At 38.1% G+C, this 16,128-nt stretch overlaps 1 protein-coding gene across 1 annotated transcript in view; it reads right to left on the bottom strand.

Annotated features, from left to right (window-relative positions):
- Positions 1-8,159: 8,159 nt before the first annotated feature.
- CACNA1E (calcium voltage-gated channel subunit alpha1 E) overlaps positions 8,160-16,128 on the bottom strand; it is a 519,663-nt gene continuing 511,694 nt past the window's right edge. The window contains exons 46-47 of the mRNA XM_053693950.1: positions 14,465-14,640; positions 8,160-9,427 (exon numbers count right to left, since the gene is read on the bottom strand). Of these exons, the coding sequence (XP_053549925.1) occupies positions 8,921-9,427; positions 14,465-14,640 (683 nt within the window). The 3' untranslated portion in view covers positions 8,160-8,920. The remainder of the gene's footprint in view (positions 9,428-14,464; positions 14,641-16,128) is intronic.

Here is a 16,128-nt window from a genome sequence, read left to right as displayed (position 1 = left end):
ACCATTTGTTGTCGGTTAGCGCAGTTTTAGGTTCAAGTGTAATTAATTTTTAATTGCAAATATTTCTGCTTAAACACAGTATTGTATATATGAAATCACTTTGCTCCCCTTTGTTAGTATAAGAACACAGACATTTTTTTTTAAAAAACAGCTATTTAGTGAAAGATGATATTCAAATATTTAACTGTAGTACAATTTAGTTGTGCAGTGCTTATAAGGTAAGATAGAAAGTAGAATTTTTATCTGAAGACTAAAGTTTGCATATCTTGCTGCAAATTGATCATGGCGGCACTTAACAGCGCGTTTCACAAAAATAAAAACTCTATAGTTTCTACAAGTTAGCCTAGCACCTCCCATCCCTGGCTCCTGTGCTATTGATTACCTAAACATAACTGTCAGTGTTGAAAAACAAAGAAAAAACCTCATTAAAGCAACATTAGTATTTTTTTAAAATGTTTAATCACTTGGATCTCATGATTTTTAAAGGAACAAACAGTTGTGTTAGAAGTTACTACACTGTTATTATTTAGTGTTTTTCAACCTTTTTTATGCCCCCAACCCAGTGCAATAACATTCCTTAGCCCCCCGGCACAAATACTTTGTTTTTGTATCATAATGTCATTGTCTATACAATATAAAACAAATTAACATTTTAAAAGCTTTTGACTCATTAGTCAATATATACTGTATTAGTTTATGTGGATTCATTGTAGTTAGTCAAACTTAATGTCTAATGAAGTGAATTTCCCAAGCAACCTTCTTAAGATGCTACACGGCCAAAACATTTTTGATAATTGTTCTTTCTATTGAAGGTTGATAATTGTACATATCCCTATTTTAAATATAATATTTGATTTAAGAAACAAACACAAATAATCATATGAGAAAGCTAATTTAAATATAGATTCCTACAGACTTAAAGGGACAGTATACACTCATTTTCATATAACTGCATGTAATAGACACTACTATAAAGAATAAGATGCACAGATACCGATCTAAAAATCCAGTATAAAACTGTTTAAAAACTTATTTAGAAGATCTCAGTTTAGCTCTGTTGAAAAGGCAGCTGGAAAGCCCAATGCAAGTGGCAAATAAGACACCCCCCCTCCCCTTCTTTTGCATATGAAAAGACCCTTTACACAAACAGGAGCAAGCTGGAGAAGGTAGCCGACGGTATTCAAATACAACTTTGGGGCTTGGTTAGGAGTCTGAAAATCAGAGCAATGATATTTAAAAATAAGCAAAACTATACATTTATTTTTAAAAAAAACTTTATGGGCTATATAAATAGATCATCTACAAAACATTTATGCAAAGAAAAAATGAGTGTATAATGTCCCTTTAAATATATGGTTCCCTTTATCTAAAGGTCTCTGGTTTGTCAAAATGATTAAAGAAGTGGTTCAAGGTTCCTCAAAGAATTTTAGGGGGGCAAATTTTAGCTTGAGAGTAATTTAGCTCACTATGCAGGGTTTGGGTGTGAAGGTGAGACATATATTTTACAATACAAGCTCCCCCCCCCAAAAAAAAAATAAAGACATTTTATTTGTGTGATTGCTCTCCATACTGGCAAGTTTTTTTTTATTATCCACAAGAGTCAACTTCCAAATTTCCTTTGCATTATTTAAATTTAAATGTTGCCTATCTTGGCTGATATTGAAAATGTTGCCTCCCTATCTTAGGTAAATTATTTTAAAGGGACACTGAACCCAAATGTTTTCTTTCGTGATTCAGATAGAGCATGCAATTTTAAGAAACTTTCTAATTTACTCCTATTATCACATTTTCTTCATTCTCTTGTTATCTTTATTTGAAATGCAAGAATGTAAATTTAGATGCAGGCCCATTTTTGGTGAACAACCTGGATTGTTCTTATTGATTGGTAGATAAATTCACCCACCAATAAACAAGTGCTGTCCAGAGTTCTGAACAAAAAATAGCCTAGATGCCTTCTTTTTCAAATAAAGATAACAAGAGAACGAAGAAACATTTAAATAGGAGTAAATTATAAAGTTGCTTAAAATTGCATGCTCTATCTGAATCACAAAAGAAAAAAAAATGGGTTCAGTGTCCCTTTAAGGACCCCTAGATGGTGCAGTGTAAATTTTTCCATGAAAGAGTTAATGTCAAGGTGGAGATAATTGGATGTGAGCGCCACCTAGTGAGGAATTAATACTTATATTATTATTGTGAATATGTGTTAGAGGGATATGAAACTCACATAGTTTCTTTCATAATTCAGATACAGCTTGTGATTTTAAATAACTTTCCAATTTACTTCTATTACCTAATTTGTTTAGTGCTATTTTGAAAAGCATACCTAGGTAACCTGAGGAGATGGGAGCTAGCTGCTGATTGGTGGCTTCATATATATGCCTCTTGACATTGGCTTACCGATGTGTTCGGTGCAGTAGTGCATTGGTGCCCCTTCAACAAAATATAACAAGAGAATGAAGTAAAATTGACAATAGAAGTAAATTGGAAAGTTGTTTAAAAATGTATGGTCTATCAGAAAAGAAAAAAATGGGGTTTAATGCCTCATTAAGGTCTAAAGACAGAAACCTAGCCATACGTTTTAAGACATTTAAGTATATTATGAGGCTATGGGTATATGTTTGAAACCACTGCAGTCTAAGTTCACTCATGTGAGCTTCCAATCGAAAGAAGTAGCATTCTTAAGACCACAGAGATGGTGAATGTAAATACTCCTGGTATATATATGTACTGTATATATATATATATATATATACTGACAAATGCCGGTGGTGAATGTCCTCGCACTATCTCCAAATGCGGGTGGAGAGGTTCTCAGGCAGTGAACCGTGCTTGTCCTCTCGTTAAATAGGCAGAAAACCCCAAAATTTTAGTTCATGATTTGGATAGAACATACGATTTTAAACAACGTTCCAATTTACTTCTATTATCAAATTTGCTTCGTTCTCTTGTTATCCATTGCAGAAGGAACATTATTGCACCACTGGCAGCTAGCTGAACACATCTAGTTAGCCAATCACAAGAGACAAATGTGTGCAGGCACCAATCAGCAAACAGCTCCCACTAGTGTATGATATGTGGATATTCATTTTCTATAAGGGATACCAAGAGAACGAAGCACATTTGAAAATAGAAGTGAAATTAAAAGTGTCTTAAAATGACATGCTCTATCTGAATCATGCAAGTTTAAGTTTGACTGTCCCATCCCTTTAATAAATATGGGGATTATGTACATAAACCTGCTACATTTAAGAGCTGACCAACCCTTCATCTTATAACACTCAGATACTATTCATATAAATACATTTAATTAGAAATGCTATATATATGTACAAAAAAGGGGCATGGCAACATTTTTATGTTTGTTTTGCACTTCTGATCTCTTACAAGACCTATTCATTTATCATCTATTTCTGCTTCGATTCAATTCCCTGAGATGCGTTTTCTTTTTTGACTAATTCGTTACACTGATGCAAATTAACATGAGCTGATGGGCGGTTGTGTCAAACCAGAATAAATCTCATTTTAGCCCTCTTGAACAATAATATATAAATACTTAAATAACATTGGAATGCCTTGTTTTGCTTTTAGTCAATTAATTAAATAGTTCCACATACTGCTGGAAGAATTCTGCAACTATATTTTCCTTTTTGAAATTCATCCGCATCCAGTAAAGTCAGCACAGATTTATGCACTGTCATCAATTAAGTTTTCTGCTATTTAATACATACTTTCTAGATCTCTCAATCTATCTATCTATCTATCTATCTATCTCTCAATCTATCTATCTCTCAATCTATCTATCTATCTATCTATCTCTCTATCTATCTCTCGATATATATATATACAGGTATATATATATATATATATATATATATATATATATATATATATATATATATATATATATACAGGTGGCCCTCGTTTTACAACAATTCAATTTACACCGTTTCAGAATAACAACCTTTTTTTCCAGTCATGTGACTGCTATTGAAAAGCATTGAGAAGCAGTGCATTTATTAAAATAGTCAGTAGGTGGAGCTGTCCACTTGTTTTGCAGCAAAGCCAAGCAAGCTGAAATTAATCAATTTAACCAGACCTGAGCTATCGAGCATATTTCAAAGGAGCAAGATCTTCCTGTCTATAAACCATTCCAGATTGAAATGCATAGAAAGAATTGTTTGCATAAAAATGCAAGTGAAGTCTGTGTTGTGTGATTATTTTATTAGGTTTATAATGCTGTTTAGCAAATGTTTTTGTTCATTTAACTTAGTTTAATTATATATTCTGTGTTGTGTGATTATTTTATTAGGTTTATAATGCTGTTTAGCATTTAAAGTCTTCATTTCAAAGCTTTAAAAATAATGTATTAGGTGTTACTTATGACAATTTTGAGAGGGGCCTGGAACCTATCTCCCTCACTTCCCATTGACTTACATTATAAACTGGGTTTCAATTTACAACAGTTTCGATTTACAACCATTCCTTCTGGAACCTAACCCCGGCGTAAACTGAGGGCTACCTGTATATATATTTACCAAAACCAAAAAAGATCTAGCAATGTTCTTATTATATATTTTATAGGGATGAGATTTTTTTCACCAAGCCCACTAAGTGCACATTAGTATATTTTCATTAATCTGTATTAATACAAAAATTATCAGCAGCATACTCAATTAATAAGGTTGATATAAAAGTTACATTCTAAATGTGTCTGGTACTGCAAAACCAGTAGATGCAGTGAGCTTAGAATACTTAGACTGGTTCTGTAAGTGATAGATGCATGTGTGAGTGTGCATGTAGCTTGGTGTGTTTGCTAAGTGTATATTTTTGTGTGTGTTGGTGCATATGAATGTGCTAGTATCTGATGTGTGTATAAACTCTGAGTAAGTTAGTGTGTGTATATGCGCTGGTTTGTGGGGGATTGTGTTTATTGGAAGTATTTTGTTGTGTGTTTGTGTATGCTTGCGTTTGGATTTTTGCATATAGGGGTATTTTGCATGTGTATTTGTGTGCTATGGGAACTGGTGTGTATGCATGAGTGTTTAAGGTATGTCAGTATGTGTGCAAAAGGGCAGAATGTATATCGGTGTGTGTACTGGGGAATGCTGGAGTGTGTGCATGAGTGCTTTAGGTATGTCCATGTGTGCTGGTTTGTGTGCATGAGTACTGTATGTCGGTGTGTGTAGTGGGTGGTGTTGGTGTGTATGCATGAGTGCTGTAGGTATGTCGGTGTGTGTAGTGGGGGGTGTTGGTGTGTATGCATGAGTGCTGTAGGTATGTCGGTGTGTGTAGTGGGGTTTGTTGGTGTGTGTAGTGGGGGTGTTGGTGTGTATACATGAGTGCTGTAGGTATGTCGGTGTGTGTAGTGGGGGGTGTTGGTGTGTATGCATGAGTGCTGTAGGTATGTCGGTGTGTGTAGTGGGGGGTGTTGGTGTGTATGCATGAGTGCTGTAGGTATGTCGGTGTGTGTAGTGGGGGTGTTGGTGTGTATACATGAGTGCTGTAGGTATGTCGGTGTGTGTAGTTGGGGTGTTGGGGTGTATGCATGAGTGCTGTAGGTATGTCTGTGTGTGTAGTGGGGGGTGTTGGTATGTATGCATGAGTGCTGTAGGTATGTCTGTGTGTGTAGTGGGGGGTATTGGTGTGTATGCATGAGTGCTGTAGGTATGTCTGTGTGTGTACTAGCGGGTGCTGGTTTATGTGCATGAGTGCTGTAGGTATGTCTGTGTGTGTACTAGCAGGTGCTGGTTTATGTGCATGAGTGCTGTAGGTATGTCTGTGTGTGTACTAGCAGGTGCTGGTTTATGTGCATGAGTGCTGAAGGTATGTCTGTATGTGTAGTGGGGGGTGTTGGTGGGTGATGACAGTATGTGCACGAGTGCTGAAAGTATGTTGGTGTGTGTACTGGGGTGTGCTAGAGTGTGTGCATAAGTACAGAATTATGTTGATGTGTGTACTGGACTGTGCTAGTGTGTGTGCATAAGTACAGAATTATGTCGATGTGTGTACTGGACTGTGCTAGTGTGTGTGCATAAGTACAGAATGTATGTCGGTGTGTGTACTGTGGTGTGCTAGTGTGTGTGCATAAGTACAGAATGTATGTTGGTGTGTGTACTGTGGTGTGCTAGTGTGTGTGCATAAGTACAGAATGTATGTCGGTGTGTGTACTGTGGTGTGCATAAGTACAGAATGTATGTCGGTGTGTGTACTGTGGTGTGCTAGTGTGTGTGCATAAGTGCAGAATGTATGTCGGTGTGTGTACTGTGGTGTGCATAAGTACAGAATGTATGTCGGTGTGTGTACTGTGGTGTGCTAGTGTGTGTGCATAAGTACAGAATGTATGTCGGTGTGTGTACTGTGGTGTGCTAGTGTGTGTGCATAAGTACAGAATGTATGTTGGTGTGTGTACTGTGGTGTGCTAGTGTGTGTGCATAAGTACAGAATGTATGTCGGTGTGTGTACTGTGGTGTGCATAAGTACAGAATGTATGTCGGTGTGTGTACTGTGGTGTGCTAGTGTGTGTGCATAAATACAGAATGTATGTCGGTGTGTGTACTGGGGTGTGCTAGTGTGTGTGCATAAGTACAGAATGTATGTCATGTGTCTACTGTGGTGTGCTAGTGTGTGTGCATAAGTACAGAATGTATGTCGGTGTGTGTACTGTGGTGTGCATAAGTACAGAATGTATGTCGGTGTGTGTACTGTGGTGTGCTAGTGTGTGTGCATAAGTACAGAATGTATGTTGGTGTGTGTACTGTGGTGTGCATAAGTACAGAATGTATGTCGGTGTGTGTACTGTGGTGTGCTAGTGTGTGTGCATAAGTACAGAATGTATGTTGGTGTGTGTACTGTGGTGTGCTAGTGTGTGTGCATAAGTACAGAATGTATGTCGGTGTGTGTACTGTGGTGTGCATAAGTACAGAATGTATGTCGGTGTGTGTACTGTGGTGTGCTAGTGTGTGTACAGAATGTATGTCGGTGTGTGTACTGTGGTGTGCTAGTGTGTGTGCATAAGTACAGAATGTATGTCGGTGTGTGTACTGTGGTGTGCATAAGTACAGAATGTATGTCGGTGTGTGTACTGTGGTGTGCTAGTGTGTGTGCATAAGTACAGAATGTATGTCGGTGTGTGTACTGGGGTGTGCTAGTGTGTGTGCATAAGTACAGAATGTATGTCATGTGTCTACTGTGGTGTGCTAGTGTGTGTGCATAAATACAGAATGTATGTCGGTGTGTGAACTGGGGTGTGCTAGTGTGTGTGCATAAGTACAGAATGTATGTCATGTGTCTACTGTGGTGTGCTAGTGTGTGTGCATAAGTACAGAATGTATGTCGGTGTGTGAACTGGGGTGTGCTAGTGTGTGTGCATAAGTACAGAATGTATGTCGGTGTGCTAGTGTGTGTGCATAAGTACAGAATGTATGTCCATGTGTACTGGGCTGTGCTAGTGTGTGTCCATAAGTACAGAATGTATGTCGGTGTGTGTACTGGGGTGTGCATTGGGTGTTGGTGTCTGGATGTGTAGGAAGATGTTGGTGTGTCTGTAGGAAGATGATGGTGTGTATGTGGGTATGAAGTTATTAGTGTAAGTGGGAAGGTGTTAGAGTGTGTGTGTGTGTACAAAGATGTTGGAGTTTATGTGCTTGGGGTGCATTGGGTGTTGGTGTGTGTATAGGAAGGTTTTAGTGTGTGTGTGTGTAGGAAGGTGTTGTAGTTTATGTTCTTGGGGTGCGTTGGGTGTTGGTTTGTGTATAGGAAGGTGTTCTGTATGTGTGTGCACTGAGGGTGTTGGAGTATGAGTATGTGCACTCCGTTGGTAAGTGCTAGGCCCATGTTGTTGAGGTATGTATATATGGATGTTATGGTGTCCGTACCTAGCTATATGGCTTATTTATATGAGCTGTTTTGTTATGCAGGAGATGATTAAACACCTAAGTGCTGGTTTGTGTGATGTAAAATGAAACATGCTGCACCAAATAAAACCTTTACATCTTTGCTATGAGGGAAGCTGACAATATAAGTGGGTGTAGCCAAAATACCTGGCACTTATTTTTAATTTCTGATTTATAATATAACAATATTCTTGTCCTTCTTCTCAGCTTCCCATCATTAAGGATCTTTAGATGTTATCACCAGTAATAAAAAGACGTCCAGACAGATTTCACAGATTTAGGACTTTGTTCTGTTTCTGGGTTAAATATATAAGAAAAAGTCTTTGTCACCTTGCATGAAAAACAAGTTTGTGAGGGCTCAGGGATAGCACTTAACATGAAGCTACAGATTCTTGTTGACCAATCTACATAACTGCATTTCATTTTTATAAAGACCACGAGACAAGACATCTTTCATTCCTCTGAATTGTCCAATACATCATAACTTGACATCTGTCCACCAAGTATGTAGATTTACAAGCTCATTTCCCAAATTTTTGTTAATCACCAAGCAATATGCCATTAAACATTTATTTTCTTACAGAGTGATCAAAAAGATTGATTGCATATATCTGCTAATCAATCAATATCCCAAAACATACTAATAGTTGCAAGCAATAGTAGGATATTTATCAATGATCAACCCGTATTCAAGGCAATGTCCCAAACAACCTTTGAAGACCTATCATTTAAAGATGTCCCTACGTCCTTCAGTCCTATAAATGGGACATATACCATATACAATCCCTCCAAAGACTCACGCTTATTTCCCCACAGTTTCATTTAGATTTTTTTGGCACAATATTTTAAAATATAGGCTTCAGTCGCTCATGAGGCATTGCATTGGTCTCGCCTCACGTCTTGCGGTTTTGGTTAGGGGGCTGGCAGTGAGTGCTGTGGGACTCCTCTGGAAGAAGCTCACTGATAGATTGGAGGGGCCATTTGAACAATACCTGCTGTTGTACAGCATGCAAACTTTATCCCCAACACTAACATCTATCATCCTCTTCTGTGTCACTCAGCTCACGAGAGGCAATCACAGGTGGCACCCCTCCTTTTCTCCTGCGCCGATAGTGGCCATTCGGCATCTGCCAGCCGTGGCGCATTGGAGGGGCAGAGCCAATGGTGTTAGAGCGACCCAAGCTGGTAGCCACAGCAACCTCAAATGTGAGTGTGTCCTCTGATGGGCAGTCTGAGCTTTGCATCTCCTCATGCAGTGCCAGATATGGCTCTGAAATATAGTGCTGGGGTGTGGACTGAGAGCTCTGGTGCCCTTGAAGGGAGCAGGAAGACTCACTCAGACCAGGCTCACTGGGTAGTGGTGGAGTGGTGTCACCACCGTTAAGAGGAGGAGAGCTGTGTTTCGATCTACGAATCAATGAAGAGAAGGAAATTAATGGCCTTGGAGTTGCAGGCACAGAGGGAAGCTGTCGACGTCCTTTTCTTGGGGTGCTGGTATCTGAGGGGGTACAGCTTTCACTCAAAGTGTCAAGAATCTGCAACAGAGATAAACATATGGATACATTATTATACCTAAAACAATGCAGTTTAAATCCCAGCAGTTTGAAGTTAAAGGGACATAATGATGCAAAAATGGCATGCCCTAATTTGCTTGTAAGCTGCATTGCTTGCTTATCCCAAGAATCCTTATCTCAGTGCTATTTACAATCTTGCATTTTATCAAATCAGTGCTGACTCAAAGCGTAACTCCACGGGAGTGAGCACAACATTATTACTATATGGCACACATCAACTTGCTCTGTCTAGCTGTATAAATCTAATAAAAAGCACCAAGATAAGTAGCAGCCTTCAGGGGCTTAGAAACAGGTAGAGGTTTAGAGTTTATAAAGTATATAAATATAACAATGTTGATTGTGCAAAGCTGGTGAATGGATAGTAAAAACGTTATCTATCTTTACTATTAAAAAAATAAAGTAGACTGTCCCTTTAATAAATGAGGATCAAATCCTGTTGCAATAGTGGCGCGGTCCTGCGTCTATAACAAGCCTACGGGATTCCTCTACAGAAGGCTCAGAAGTTGTGCAATCCATCCTCCAATCAGCAGACTCAGAAGTTGTGCAATCCATCCTCCAATCAGAAGGCTCAGAAGTTGTGCAATCCATCCTCCAATCAGCAGACTCAGAAGTTGTGCAATCCATCCTCCAATCAGAAAGCTCAGAAGTTGTGCAATCCATCCTCCAATCAGAAGGCTCAGAAGTTGTGCAATCCATCCTCCAATCAGAAGGCTCAGAAGTTGTGCAATCCATCCTCCAATCAGAAGGCTCAGAAGTTGTGCAATCCATCCTCCAATCAGAAGGCTCAGAAGTTGTGCAATCCATCCTCCAATCAGAAGGCTCAGAAGTTGTGCAATCCATCCTCCAATGGACATCAGAAACAAGGAACCAATGCAGCACAGTCACGCTTCAAAATTGCACCAAAATGAATGTACTCATAGATGAAAGTAGAAAATTTAGCTTTTTTTGAAGTGGAACATTGGTACAGCATAAAACTGTATCTTTATTGAGATTTGAAATAAAGCTGGTAATTTTATGATACAACAATGTTCAGATTCTTAAAGGGACACTAAACACAAATTTTTTCTTTCATGATTCAGATAGAGCATGCAATTTTAAGCAACTTTCTAATTTCCTCCTATTATCAATTTTTCTTTGTTCTATTGCTATCTTTATTTAAAAAGCAGGAATGTGATGCATAGGAGTCGGCCCATTTTCGGTTGAGAACCTGGGTTATGCGTGCTTATTGGTGGGTAAATGTAAGCCTCCAATAAGCAAGTGCTATCCATGGTGCTGAACCAAAAAAAGGGCTGGCTGCTAAGATTTACATTCCTGCTTTTAAAATAAAGATAGCAAGAGAATAAAGAAAAACTGATAATAGGAGTAAATTAGAAAGTTGCTTAAAATGTCATGCTCTATCTGAATCATGAAATAAAAAATTTGAGTTCAGTGTCCCTTTAAATAAGCCTAATTTCTACTTTCACCCATGAGTACACTCCTTTTACTGCAAATTCGAAGTGTGACTGTTCTGAACTATTATTAGTTATTGGGTCTGAGGTCCATTGAAGAGTGGATGACATCACGTCTGACTCTTCTGTAGTGGTATCCAGCAGACTTGTGATAGAAGCAGACGATATTCATGGGGAAGGACAGCAGTATCATTGCAACAGTTTTTACAGATATCACATGATTTAACATTAGGTAACACTTCCCCTTAAAGGACCATTAAAATCAAAGTTTAATAACATTTAAAAATATTTCATTGCACAAAATTATTGTAATATACACTCATTATTTATTTTTTGCTGTAAAATATATCAGAAATAGTGATTGTTCCACTTTCTACCAGGGAAAATTAGGTTAATACTGTTAAAACAAAAAGGATTCCTGAGCACTCAAGGGTAAAAATTAAAAAATATTCTTTATTTCAAATACTTGAAAGTCAATAAACTTGCAGGGAAGGAAGGACTCCCTGACGTGTTTTGCGCATGTGCAGTGCTTAATCATAGGTGGTTATCAGATTTAGGTTAATACTGTCCTCTACTTTTTGTGTGAACTAGTGTTCAACCCTTCTCCCCCACATTGGCCCTGATAATCAAAGGTTCTCCTCCAGTTTTGAGAGAAATTATAGTGTTGACTTTGCAGGGGCTGGAAGTTCCAGAGTGATAAGAGATTCCTCCTACAAAGCTCTCCACTCAGATGAGATGATCTAAAATGATCCTCCAGCACTGCAAGATCTCTCACAAGATTCTAGAAAGGTACATTTTGTTATACTTTTCTAAGGAGCATTCTATACATCTCTGTATGTAAAAGAGAGACAAGCCCAGTGCAATATAGCACTGTATGACATGAGAGTATTGGTGCATTTACATTTTGTACTTTGTATTTTATATTACTATAGACCAGATTGGGTCATCTAAGTTTTATTATATTTAATCTTTGCACTTTCTGTTTTGTATTTGAATGCATTTAGATTCTGTATACAGCAGTGACTTTACAAATTCTGATTATGCTTTGAAAGTTTCTGTGTTACTTTAACAAATTAGAAACATACTTTGCATATTTCTGTGTATCTTTAACAAATTAAATTGCACTTTGTATTTGCGTTATTGTAAAATAAAACTGACAGTTTCAGAAAGTGGGAGGGACAGGGGAGTTCTCTGGGTTTGTCTGAATCCCTCTCACAGTTCTCATGATATGCTGATATGCATTTTACCCCTTTAGGTCTCACTAATTTTTTTCACTAACTGTGTGCAAGTGAGGTTTGCTCAAAATTCACAAAACACTGTCAGAAAAGTATTGTATACTAAACTAGAAGCAAATGCAAGTTAAAGTATAGTGAAAACATTTCAGTTTAATTTGGAATTGCTGCAAACTGAGACTTAATATCAGTGTTAGGTGGCCCACTGTTAACATCACTTTCCCCAGTGAAATTCTGTATCACAGAGAGCTCATAACTTTCAGTGGAAGGCATTTCTCATCTCCCTAGGACTTCAATACAGAAGTCTACAATACAAATCACAGTGTAAATTAAATAAAAATCTCATGTCATGCAGTGCTTTATTGCACTGGGCTTGTCTATCTTTCAAATCCAGAAATGCAGAGATGCCCCTTAGAAAATTATTGCAAAATCATAGATTTTCAATTTTCTGTCATCAATCTTGATAGGAAAAGCACTTTTTGCAACAGCAGTGGGCATAGTAGGTAGTTTAGCTGATAATATTGTGTATACATAAATACTAATATGTATAATTATATTTATATTTAGATGGTGATTAGAAAGGAAAGTATGTCTGTTTGTTTAAGTACCTGTTAAACAAATTATTATTTATGAACTAGGCTGAAATTTTGCTAATCCACCTTAAAGGGACATGAAACCCAATGTTTTTCTTTCATGATTTAGAAACAGTGTGACATTTTAAACAACTTTTTAATTTACTTCTATTAGCTAATTTGCTTAGTTCTCTTGTTATCCTTTGCTGAAAAGCATATCTAGATAGGCTCTGAAGCTGCTGATTGGTGGCTTCACATAGATGCCTCGTGTGATTGGCTCACCCATGTGCACTGTTATTTCTATAACAAAGGATATCTAATGAATAAAGCAAATTAGATAAAATAAGTAAATTGGAATGTTTTTGAAAATTGTATTCTCTATCTGAATCATGAAAGAAAAAAATTGTGTTTAATGTTCCTTTAAGGGAAGAGAACAGGACAGGGATACTCCCATTTTTTTAACTGCACATCTGCAAACAACATTTCATGGCTCAAATCCTATTTATGTGTATTAGTTTGTGATTGGTTAATATTGAAATCAGTGAAAATAAAAAAAAATAAAACAAATACTCATTTGACAAAATAAAGCTGAAATTTTCATGGCAAAATTCTTCTCAGATATGAAGCGACATTATAATGCAACTTATAATTTGTGTTTAATGTCCCTAATGAATATTTAAATACAGCATTTTGTTCAAAGGGACAGTAAAGTCAAAATTCAACTTTCATGAATCCGAAACTGCATGTCATTTTTAAACAACTTTCCAATTTGAATTTATCTTCAAATTTGCTGTGTTCTTTAGATATTCTTTGTTGAAGGCTAAACCTAGATAGGCTCATAGGCTGATTTTTAAGACCTTACAGGCTGCCTATTATCTCACTGTCTGGCTGGTAAAAGCGAAATGCACTGCTAGTTCAGGTGTGCCATATAGGTAACATTGTACTTACTCCCATGGAGTTGTGTAGGAGTCAGCACTTATTGGCTGAAATACAAGTTTGTAGAAATCACTGAAATAAAGGGCGGTCTGCAGAGGCTTAGATACAAGGTAATCACAGAGGTAAAAAGTATATTAATATAACAGTGTTGGTTGTGTTGGATAATAAAGGGACTATCTCTTTAAACAATAGAAATGTTCAAGAAGTCTGTCTCTCTAATGAAACTTTGGAATTGCAGAATGAATATCTGTCACATAAGAGTTAGTTACAGTGAGAAGCTACTGTAAATGCAGCAATACAAAAAGAGTTAAAGGAATAGTAAACACCAAAAATGTTATTGTTTAATACGATTGATAATCCCTTGATTTAACATTCCCCAATGTTGCATAACAAACACTGTTATTGAAATATACTTTTTTACCTCTGTGATTACCTTGTATCTAAGCTTCTGCTGACTGCCTCCTTATCTCAGTTCTTTTGACAGACTTGCATTTCAGGCAATTAGTGCTGACTCTTAAATTACTCCATGTTCGTGAGCACAATGTTATTTAATATGAAACACATCAACTAAAGTCCTCTTGCTGTGAAAAACGGTCAAATGCATTCAGATAAGAGGCGGCCTTCAAGGGCTTAAAAATTAGCATAAAAGTGAGTTGGAAAGTTGTTTAAAATTACATGTCCTATCTGAAACCCTTTAAGTTGTGTGTTCAGTGCATTTCTCTACATACCAATATAAATATCTTACAACCTTTATTGGGTGACTGTGTCTGAATCCCTTTAGGTATTTGCACATTTTCATTGGTCTCTCACCTTAATGCTGCTGTGGTTGTGCCCAGGAGACAACTGGTGATCCATATGCTCAGACGCAGCTTGCGGACTTCGCTCCTCAGAGTTACACCGTGATGGGTCGGGTGATAGAAGGTGTTTTCTCTCCTTCGAGCGACCTCTCTCCCTTCCCCCAGCCCGATGACTGTCTGATCGATGCGCTGACAAGACAATATACCGATCAGACAGGATATAATGTCAAGGGATCAATTTTTCCACTTTGGGTAGATAACACACTCTCTCTGAGGAACTCGCTCACATTTTTTCATGGCGTCTGTCTTTCCTATCCAAGACTTTTAAAAAGATCAAGTTTATTAATATGTGCTAAGGTGTATTAACCCTGACAACACTCTAAGGTGTATTAACCCTCACAACACTCTATAAATATGTGCTAGTTTTACTTTGGTGAAGTTAAATCACTATTTATTTAATAAAACACTGTTATATATGACATTGTATTGTACATGTAACCCTTTGGCAAAGTAAAATGCCTGTTTATTTATTCATCAATATTAACTCAAAACCTAATTGGCCACAACAAAGCAGATATCATCAATATGACCGGTTTAAATGCTTATAAAACATTTATTTTGCATGCAGATCTGTATGGCTCTGGTATTGTTATTAAAGGAATATGAATTTAATAATTTAACTTTTATGATTCAGATAAAGAGGCCTATTTATCAAATGTCTGTCGGACCTGATCCGACAGTGCGGATCAGGTCCGACAGACATTGCTGAATGTGGAGAGCAATACGCTCTCCGTATTCAGCATTGCACCAGCAGCTCTTGTAAAATGCTGGTGCAACGCCGACCCCTGCAGACTCGCGGCCAATTGGCCACCAGCAGGGGGTGTCAATCAACCCGATTGTACTTGATCGGGTTGAATTGTGGCGATCTCTGTCCGCCTGCTCAGAGCAGGAGGACAGGGTTATGGAGCAGCAGTCTTTAGACCGCTGCTCCATAACTTGCGTTTCTGGCGAGTCTTCAGACTCGCCAGAAACACGGGCCCTCAAGCTCCGTTCAGAGCTTGATAAATGGGCCTCAAAGCATGCAATTTTAAGAGACTTTTCAACTTTTGTAATCAAACGCATTTGTTCTTTTGGTAGCCTTTGTTAAAAAGCATACCTACATAGGCAGCATTGCACTAATGAGTAGGTCTGTGCATTTGGCAGCTTTTTGGAACCAGATTTATTCTTGTGAACGTGCCACACACTAAAATATGGATTTGCACATATCTTAGTATGTTCCACTTTAACAAGAATAAATCCGAAAAGAGCCTAAGGGGCCTATCTATCAAGCTCCAAACGGAGCTTGATGTCCCGTGTTTCTGGCGAGCCTGCAGGCTCGCCAGAAACAGCAGTTATGAAGCAGTGGTCACAAAGACCGCTGCTCCATAACCTGTCCGCCTGCTCTGAGCAGGGGGACAGACATCGCCGGAAATCAACCCGATCGAGTACAATCGGGTTGATTGACACCCCCCTGCTGGCGGCCCATTGGCCGCGAGTCTGCAGGGGGCGGCGTTGCACCGGCAGCTCTTGTGAGCTGCTGGTGCAATGCTGAATAAGGCGAGCGTATTGCTCGCCGTATTCAGCGAGGTCTGGCGAACCTGATCCGCACTGTCGGATCAGGTCCGCCAGACTTTCTTA

Source organism: Bombina bombina, chromosome 10 (assembly GCF_027579735.1).
Source record: "Bombina bombina isolate aBomBom1 chromosome 10, aBomBom1.pri, whole genome shotgun sequence".
Taxonomy (NCBI): domain Eukaryota; kingdom Metazoa; phylum Chordata; class Amphibia; order Anura; family Bombinatoridae; genus Bombina; species Bombina bombina.
This window is presented reverse-complemented; position numbering and strand designations above follow the sequence as displayed.